Source organism: Acipenser ruthenus, chromosome 3 (genome assembly GCF_902713425.1).
Source record: "Acipenser ruthenus chromosome 3, fAciRut3.2 maternal haplotype, whole genome shotgun sequence".
NCBI lineage: Eukaryota > Metazoa > Chordata > Actinopteri > Acipenseriformes > Acipenseridae > Acipenser > Acipenser ruthenus.
This window is the reverse complement of record NC_081191.1, coordinates 84,378,496-84,387,924: the sequence shown is the minus strand read 5'-3', so window position 1 is coordinate 84,387,924 and position 9,429 is coordinate 84,378,496. Positions and strand designations below refer to the sequence as shown.

The window sequence follows — 9,429 nt, the reverse complement described above, 5'->3', positions numbered from 1 at the left end:
GGCTGTTAGTGAGAACTTATGACTGGATGGAAAACACTGATAACTTAAGTAGGTGATACTTACCAGTGGATGCTTTCTTGGGATTAATGCCTCTTCAAGATGAATTCCTTTGGCACTGCAACTTTCCCATTACAAATTAAACATATATTCAATCCTCTGTCTTCAATAAAGAAGTATTTTTCTGTCCAAGACTCGTTGAACCGTCGATGCTCAATATAAATTTTTTGTTTATTTATTTTAGCCATAACTGAATGCAACTACACTGTGAACTATATCGCTGGCACCAACCTAGTAGTATAAGGATAATCCCCGCTCTGTTTGTTTTATCTGTTATCTCACTGATTTACATCTGGAGAACCCATGCGCGATTTAAAAAAAAATGAATGTCATAAATCTTAAGGCATGAACCAATCACGATTGGATTTGCTGGTTACTATAGCTACCGCCTCAAATGAGTAGGCGTGTACTGAACGGGAAGTATTTCTCAGTGTGATCTTATAATTAGCTAGTTTATTGGTTAAGCGTGAGAAAAAAAACTTAGTAAAAAAAAGGGAAAAAAAACATTTTCACGTGTGTTGGCAGGCCACATGAACCGTCCGAGCGGGCCGGATTTGGCCCACGGGCCATATGTTGTGCACCTATGTCATAGACAGACATGGAAATCCAGAGAAGAACGGCAGTGGGGGCAATGTGGATCAGGAGACATTGAGACAGAACAGCACTTCACACTGGACTGTATGAAATACAAAGAGGTCAGAAATGCTTTCTTCCCCCGGTTCAACAGGCAGCTCCCCGACTTCCCACAGCTGAACAGACAGTCCAGACTGAGAGCAGTACTGGGAGAGACCAAGGCCACAGCACAGCTGGCTGTTCAAACTATATTATTAGTTGCCTGTTTGTTTATGTGTAAAAGCGTTATACTGCACCTGTAAACATGTCATGCCAATAAAGCACAGTTGAATTTAATTGAATTGAGAGAGAGAGAGAGAGAGAGAGAGAGAGAGAGAGAGAGAGAGAGAGAGAGAGAGAGAGAGAGAGAGAGAGATTATGTCAACCATGGGTATTTATCCTGGCCCAAAATGGATTTTGATAGGGAAACAGTGGGCAAACATGGCACAGATAGTGCTTTCCAGCTTTTTATTCGCATACCGCAAACGTAACACAAATTGAATAAGTAACTGGGGTATTTCTGGGGTTAAATCGCTTTGGGCCAGTGTGGCAGAGCAGGGCTCTGCCCTTGTAAATACTGGCAGGGATGGGGTTAAATTCTCCTCCCTGCCCAGGTTAATTGCGTCAGGTGGGAGCAATCAATTATTCAATTAACACCCAGCCACCTGACAGAGAGAGTTCCAGAAGGAGAGGACGGTTTGGTGTTTGTTTGTTTTTTTGTTTTAAGAGTCTTGGTGGCATTACCGTTTATTTGTAAGTTTATTTTGTCTATTATTTCTGTTTGAAACCTTTTTGTTTGGCCCTCGTGCCGGTTTATTTTGTATTTTTATGTATTAAAAGCTTTATTTTTGAACTTTTCAAAATAATAAAAAAAAAAACTGCCCTAAGCCACCAGGTGGTGGTATCGTGTTTCTGACACCAAATGTGACAGGATGACAGAGGCTGAGACTCAGAGACAGTGTGAAAAGTCATTCTAATAAAGCATTCTAAAAACAGTAGGTGCAGTTGATCTGAGCTGTGTGCCGAAGTCAACTAATATTTAATCTCTAGTTGTTGTTCTGCAAAGCAGGGATGCTTGTGAACAAACTCTGTTCTTATTTTTAAGGTTTTCCATGTCACTTTTAACAAAAGTTGTTTTACAACCAGTTTGGATTAGTTTGATTATTGTTTGTATATAGGCTCAAAACAGCTTTCTAAGCAGAAACAATTTATGCAAAAACAAATGTGTCATCATCACAGCTGCACTCTAGAGTTTAGATATATGTGTAATATCCCACAAAATGTTTTCCTGGAAACGGGGCTTTGTCAGAAATGCCTGGAATGATAATATTCAATTATTGCTGTCCTGTGCAGTGAGTAAACTTTGCAAATATACAGATGTTTTTTTTTTAAATCAGTCCTCAATCCACCCTGACTGGCTAGCAGACCAAAGGGAGGAGCTAGTCAGTGTCTAGTGTTATTTCCAGCTTTCTCTTAACTCTCAGTCAGATAGGTGCTCAGAGTAACAGGAAGAAAAAATGCCTCTCTTGCTTCCAGTCCTCCTTGCCTTGCTAATCTCCATCCTTAGTGGCCTGTACTTCTTGGGAGCTTTTCGTAAAAGACGACCCGGAGATCCTCCCCTGGACAAGGGCCCCATACCTTGGCTGGGCCACGTGCTGGACTTCCGAAGGGATACAGCCAAGTTCCTGCAGAAGATGCAAGAGAAGCATGGGAGCATTTTCACTGTGCAGTTAGCAGGTCACTACTTCACCTTCCTCATGGACCCCTTTTCTTTTGGCACTGTAGTGAAAGAGGCCACAGCCAAGCTTGACTTTAACAAGTTTGCTGTACAGCTGGTAGAGAAGGTCTTTGGCTATCATACAACGGAAGATTATCACAAGTTCCTGCAAACCTCCAGTAACAAGCACCTGATGGGCGACGGCTTGGTGGTTATGACCCAGGCCATGATGGAGAACTTGCAGAACCTGATGCTGCATAGCGTGGGCTCGAGGAAAGAGCAGAAAGCATGGAGCCAGGATGGGCTGTTCAACTATAGCTACAACATTGTCTTCAGGGCTGGCTACCTTGCACTGTTCGGCAACAAGACTTCCAAGGAAGCTGGCAGTTTGGAGAAAGCTAAAGAGGAAGACCGAATCCAATCCGAGGAACTGTTCCAAGAGTTCCGCAAGTTTGATAGACTCTTCCCCCAGCTGGTATATGGAGTGCTGCCGCCAAAGGAAAAGATGGAAGCAGAGAGGTTGAAGAGGTGGTTTTGGGACAGGCTCTCTGTGCGGAAGGTGGCTAACAAAGACAACATCAGCGGTTGGGTGTTGGATCAGCAGCAGGTGAGAGCTGAGAGTGGAATGAAGGAATCCATGCAGGACAGATACATGTTTCTGCTCCTCTGGGCTTCCCAGGGAAACACTGGTCCGTCCGCATTCTGGCTGCTACTGTTCCTCATGAAGCATTCTGAAGCCATGAAGGCAGTCCAGGGGGAAGTGGACCAGCTCTTAAGGGAAACCGGTCAAGAGGTCACATCTGGGGCCCGTCTACTTAATCTCACTAGAGACATGCTTCTCAAGACCCCCATTTTGGATAGTGCAGTGGAGGAAACCCTTCGCTTAACTGCTGCCCCTGTCCTCACCAGGGCTGTCATACAGGACATGAAACTCAGGATGGCAGATGGACAAGAGTACAGCATACGAGAGGGGGACAGAGTGGCGCTGTTCCCATACACTGCAGTGCAGATGGATCCGGCCGTGCATCAGGATCCAGACAAATTTAAATATGACCGATTCCTGACCCCGGAGGGGATCAAAAAGACTGACTTTTACAAAGATGGTAAGAAGCTGAAATATTATAACATGCCTTGGGGTGCTGGAGTCACTATGTGCCCAGGACGCTTCTTTGCTACAAATGAGCTCAAACAGTTTGTCTTTCTCATGCTGACATATTTTGAGTTTAGGCTACAAAATCCAGATGAGGAAATCCCCTCCATTGATGTCACACGCTGGGGTTTTGGATCTCCGCAACCAGTCAGAGACATCCAGTTTAAATACCGCCTACGATTCTAATGAATTGAAATAATTCAGATGAAAAAATAACCAAATATATAGTCTATAAAGAATGGTTTACCAATGATCCTAAGTGAAATTAACTGTTCAATTTGAGTTCATTTAAGAATGTTTTAACTATGTGATTTGTTCCTGCTTGTTCCTTTCTTTTTGGTATTCTATCTAACATGGTATAGTTTTCTGATAACCACTATTGCAACAGCTGCCTGTTTGTTTAATAAAACCTGGATGCCTGAGCGGCGTTTTCAATCTCAAACCCCCTGTGTCTCTCTTGTCTCTCAGTGTATACCCACACCGTAACAGGACACCCCTGTTAAACTGCTGTTTAACTGTTTTTACAAAAATTAATTATGATCACTATAATTGAAACTGCATTGTATATAGTTGTAGTTTGTTGTTCTACAGGTAAAGCTGCATGCAGATTTACTACATTGAATACAGAATTGTTTTTAATTGTTATGAAAGACAAGACTTTGCTGAAGCAAACCAGTGATATTTATGTATAATATGTTCTTTTCCAGTAAGCATGTAACACAAGGGAGACTTTAACAGTTTCTGTGAGTGTCTACTTTGTTGTGTACAGTATTATTCGTATCTGTACTGAAATAAGAACAGTCATCATTCAAAGAAAGTGACTACTATGTTTAATTCAATAAATTAATTCAACATAATTGATTTTTTTTTTTTTTTTTTTGTAATTTAAGAATTAAAAGTAGTTTACCAAGACATTCCCCCTCCCAAACATTATATGTTGTTTATTTATATACAAAAGTTTAGTTAATAACTTTTTTTTTTTATTCTGGATGAGATACTAGTGTATTATCACAATTGAGTACCTAAGGTTTTTAATTTGCAGGACCTTTGTGGTTTTGTACAGCGCAAATAAGTAGCTTTTTCTATGCAACATTCAAATTCAATATAAAAGAAAATAAGAAATGTAGCAATGCCTGAATATTTGTTGTAGACACTATACTTTGTTTTAAATTCTAATCTATCAAACTTTAATTTTAACAGTGATGTCATTCAAATACTGAGAAGACCAGAGTGCTTGCATACATAAAGTTTTGTGTGATATTAATTCTAAAATCACATTCAACAATAAAATGAGCTTAAACGGGTTGACAAGATGGAGAGAGGGTTGCAGCTCGAGTGTTTCAGCTGAGCAGTTGATTTAATAGGCTGTTTTGTTGTGTTATGACTTATAGTCATCAATATTCATTTGACTTCTATTAATGTGATTGGCCAGCTGTGAGGCTCCTTGCAAACCCACAGCCCAATGAAGTCGACTCAACCCTCAACTCAACTACCAGTGTCAATCACGCACTGTCTCAAATAAACATTAAACTATCCCACTTATTTCAAATGCAAAAGTCAAATGCTTCTAAATACACCAGAATGGATATTTAGGTTTTCTGGTTTTCATGTTTTATTTCAGAGCGCTATATGCACACAGTGAGGGATGAAATGCATTTTATTTTGTGGTAAGGTGTAAAAGGACATAAATAAATAATTAGAATGATTTAACCCTAGGCCCATGCCTCGGGTGCAGCTGGCTATGGCCTTGATGAACACATTTACTAAAACCTATATTAAATACATTTAATAAAACATTGTGTCTGCTACTTTTCCTCACCCCTCACATCATCATCACCATCTTTAGCCTTTTTCAGGTGTGAAAAATTGCTGCAAAGTAAGGATGCTTTCAAAAATAGACATGTTAATAGATTATATTTATCAATTAACTAAATGCAAAGTGAGTGAACAGAAGAAAAATCTAAATCAAATCCATATTTGGTGTGACCACCCTTTGCCTTCAAAACAGCGTCAATTCTTCTAGGTACACTTGCACAAAGTCAGGGATTTTGTAGGCATATAGTCAGGTGTATGATTAAACAATTATACCAAACAGGTGCTAATGATCATCAATTCAATATGTAGATTGAAACACAATCATTAACTGAAACAGAAACAGCTGTGTAGGAGGAATAAAACTGGGTGAGGAACAGCCAAACTCAGCTAACAAGGTGAGGTTGCTGAAGACAGTTTACTGTCAAAAGTCATACACCATGGCAAGACTGAGCACAGCAACAAGACACAAGGTAGTTATACTGCATCAGCAAGGTCTCTCCCAGGCAGAAATTTCAAGGCAGACAGGGGTTTCCAGATGTGCTGTCCAAGCTCTTTTGAAGAAGCACAAAGAAACGGGCAACATTGAGGACTGTAGACGTAGTGGTCGGCCAAGGAAACTTACTGCAGCAGATGTCCAGCAGTGCCATCAGCTCAGAATTGGCAGAAAACAGTGGAACCCTGGTACACCCATCTACTGTCCGGAGAAGTCTGGTCAGAAGTGACCTTCATGGAAGACTTGCGGCCAAAAAGCCATACCTCCGACATGGAAAGAAGGCCAAGCGACTCAACTATGCACGAAAACACAGGAACTGGGGTGCAGAAAAATGGCAGCAGGTGCTCTGGACTGATGAGTCAAAATTTGAAATATTTGGCTGTAGCAGAAGGCAGTTTGTTTGCCGAAGGGCTGGAGAGTATTACACGAATGAGTGTCTGCAGGCAACAGTGAAGCATGGTGGAGGTTCCTTGCAAGTTTGGGGCTGCATTTCTGCAAATGGAGTTGGGGATTTGCTCAGAATTAATGGTCTCCTCAATGCTGAGAAGTACAGGCAGATACTTATCCATCATGCAATACCATCAGGGAGGCATCTGATTGGCCCCAAATTTATTCTGCAGCATGATAACGACCCCAAACATACAGCGAAAGTCATTAAGAACTATCTTCAGCGTAAAGAAAAACAAGGAGTCCTGGAAGTGATGGTGTGGCCCCCACAGAGCCCTGATCTTAACATCATCGAGTCTGTCTGGGATTACATGAAGAGAGAAGCAACTGAGGCTGCCTAAATCCACAGAAGAACTGTGGCTAGTTCTCCAAGATGTTTGGGCCAACCTACCTGCCGAGTTCCTTCAAAAACTGTGTGCAAGTGTACCTAGAAGAATTGATGCTGTTTTGAAGGCAAAGGGTGGTCACACCAAATATTGATTTGATGTAGATTTTTCTTCTGTTCACTCACTTTGCATTTTGTTAATTGATAAATATAAACTATTAACATGTCTATTTTTGAAAGCATTCTTACTTTACAGCATTTATTCACACCTGCCTAAAACTTTTGCACAGTACTGTATATTAAAAAACAGCCCCCTACCATGGCTGGGCCACGTGCTGGACTTCTGAAGGGACACAGCCAAGTTCCTGCAGAAAATGCAAGAGAAGCATGGGAGCATTTTCACTGTGCAGTTAGCAGGTCACTACTTCACCTTCCTCATGGACCCCCTTTCTTTTGGCACTGTAGTGAAAGAGGCCACAGCCAAGCTTGACTTTAACAAGTTTGCTTTACAGCTGGTAGAGAAGGTCTTTGGCTATCATACAACGGAAGATTATCACAAGTTCCTGCAAACCTCCAGTAACAAGCACCTGATGGGCGACGGCTTGGTGGTTATGACCCAGGCCATGATGGAGAACTTGCAGAACCTGATGCTGCATAGCGTGGGCTCGAGGAAAGAGCAGAAAGCATGGAGCCAGGATGGACTGTTCAAATATAGTTACAACATTGTCTTCAGGGTTGGCTACCTTGCACTTTTCGGCAACAAGACTTCCAAGGAAGCTGGCAGTTTGGAGAAAGCTAAAGAGCAAGAGTGAATCTAATCTGAGGAACTGTTCCAAGAGTTCCGCAGTACAGTATATAGACAGATAGATAGATAGATCACAATCACAATTTTAACCCTTTGCGGTCCATTTATTCAGCGTGTGTCAGGCGCGTCAAATCCAATTCATTTTCGCACGCGCAGTTTATTTTAGACGCACTGTTTAAAAGTATTTTTTCACAGTAAAACAATTTTAAAAGGCACTGCATATCAACAGGACACTCAGTACTGCATCTCCAGCACCGCCCCACCCCTTGTTCGCTATATTTTTCAAATAACTCTTAATAATAGTACATACCGAGAAATCATCTCTTGATCACTCATTATCACCAAACTCCTCAATAATGCGATCCAAGTCATTATTTTATTACTATAACATCTAAAAAAACCTCTGCAAACGTCTGTGATATTCTTTGAGCGCTGGATGCGAAAGCAGCTATCTTGTTTGTTTATGTCCGTGTTATCTATGTGGTGTCGGGTCTACCAGTATTCATGAGATACTCCCTTTTTTTCGGCTTCTCTTGGCTCCTATCGGTCTCACTTGGCCATTGAATGATTTTCTCAGCTCTTTCAGCTTGCTTCCTCGTCTTGGGTCCGTTTCAAGCAGAGTTCTGTCTTGGGTATATTTTTAGGCACTCCCGGAGTTGCAGCTTTGCTTACCAGAGTGACAGCACCTTGTTTAGCATTCGATGTGGAGTGCAAAATGTTTAGTTTGTTTGGATATTCATACTCTTTTTCACTCTGCTAAATAGCCACTTTCATGAGATCATATATATATCTTGTCTTTTTTTAAACTCACAGTCCTTTGATTTTTTAATGTCCATTTCCACTGGGACATCACTAGTTTATGTCTTCCTTGCATCAAAACGATTGTCGTTACACGTGTGAATTATCTGTACATAATTCAACTGTCCGCTCAGCCTAATCCAGTTCAGGCGCCAGTCCTCTAATCAGTAGGTCACATAGTTCAGTATGTCTGCAAGCCAGAGGCCCCCTTCTCAAGACACAGCAGTTTGCTCTGTTTCTCAACACACACAGTTTCATTAATGAATCCTGTTACATTTCTAATACAAGTTCATGTATTATTATCATATTCAGGGAATATGTCCCACATCATCCTTCCTTTCATTTGAGAACTTATTTCTGTAGTTCAGGAACGACAACATAAACCCCATATGGACTCGTATTATAACACATTCAATTAACCCCACTCCTATGACCAAGGTAGTGTCACGGGTGATCCCAAACCAGTTATTATGTGTAGTAAGACATTGGCTCCCTTTGCATCGAGTTTTTCAGTGGTTAGAGTTCACGGTTCATCGATTGATTCAGATTCAGTTGTATTAAGTCTGGTCACTGATGATGCAGAGCAAAACAAATGCTGGGTGCCCGCTGATATGAAAAACAGTGAGTTTTGGCCTCCTACTGTGCTCTGGGTGGATGGCATACCTCGTAAAGTATCTCTATGTGAACAAAATGAAATGTATGAAAGAAACATGTACAGGTCTAGAATGATTGTGAAGGGTACAGGGGAAAAAAAAATCCTCTTGTTATGTGTGCCTGTGACAGGTGCAGAGGTGAATCACCCCTAGCAAGGCCCAAACCATGTCCAGCCTGCAGTCACCTAGTCAAACACTGTCGCATCTTGTTTGAGTGTAAAGATGCTGAGGGGATATCTATCTCTCACTTGAATGTACATCCAAGGGATGTAAAAAGAGTGGAATGCATGGATTGTGAACGCGGTCACCTTGTAAAATGGGCACATCTAGGCAAGTTGGAATATGAGGAAGGTGTCCCTATTAAATGTGTACAAGTGTCTTGTAGGTATAAAGTCCGGACCATGGCAGCCCACACCTGTGATGCAAGAAGCTGGATTAAAGGGTCTCTGGTGGTCTTTGCAGAACCCACTCAAGCTGAACCTGACACAGACTTTGAAAACTGCTGGGAATGTGCAGATCTGCTGGACATGAACTGGATGATTTAAAAATGACATGTA

General features: G+C 41.4%; 1 protein-coding gene and 1 pseudogene across 1 annotated transcript; both read left to right on the top strand.

The window, feature by feature from the left end:
• The first annotated feature begins 2,166 nt into the window (after positions 1-2,166).
• Positions 2,167-3,978, top strand: LOC117394306 (5-beta-cholestane-3-alpha,7-alpha-diol 12-alpha-hydroxylase-like). Its single transcript, XM_033992434.3, has one exon. It carries the CDS (start codon positions 2,187-2,189, stop codon positions 3,720-3,722), a length of 1,536 nt encoding a protein of 511 aa, XP_033848325.3. The 5' UTR covers positions 2,167-2,186; the 3' UTR covers positions 3,723-3,978.
• A 2,996-nt stretch (positions 3,979-6,974) lies between these two features.
• LOC117394546 (5-beta-cholestane-3-alpha,7-alpha-diol 12-alpha-hydroxylase-like) lies at positions 6,975-9,025 on the top strand (annotated as a pseudogene).
• Positions 9,026-9,429: the final 404 nt, after the last annotated feature.

What these genes read in the sequence shown, in the direction of transcription:
- LOC117394306 (XM_033992434.3), top strand. Translation starts at nt 2,187, where the DNA reads ATGCCTCTCTTGCTTCCAGTCCTCCTTGCCTTGCTAATCTCCATCCTT.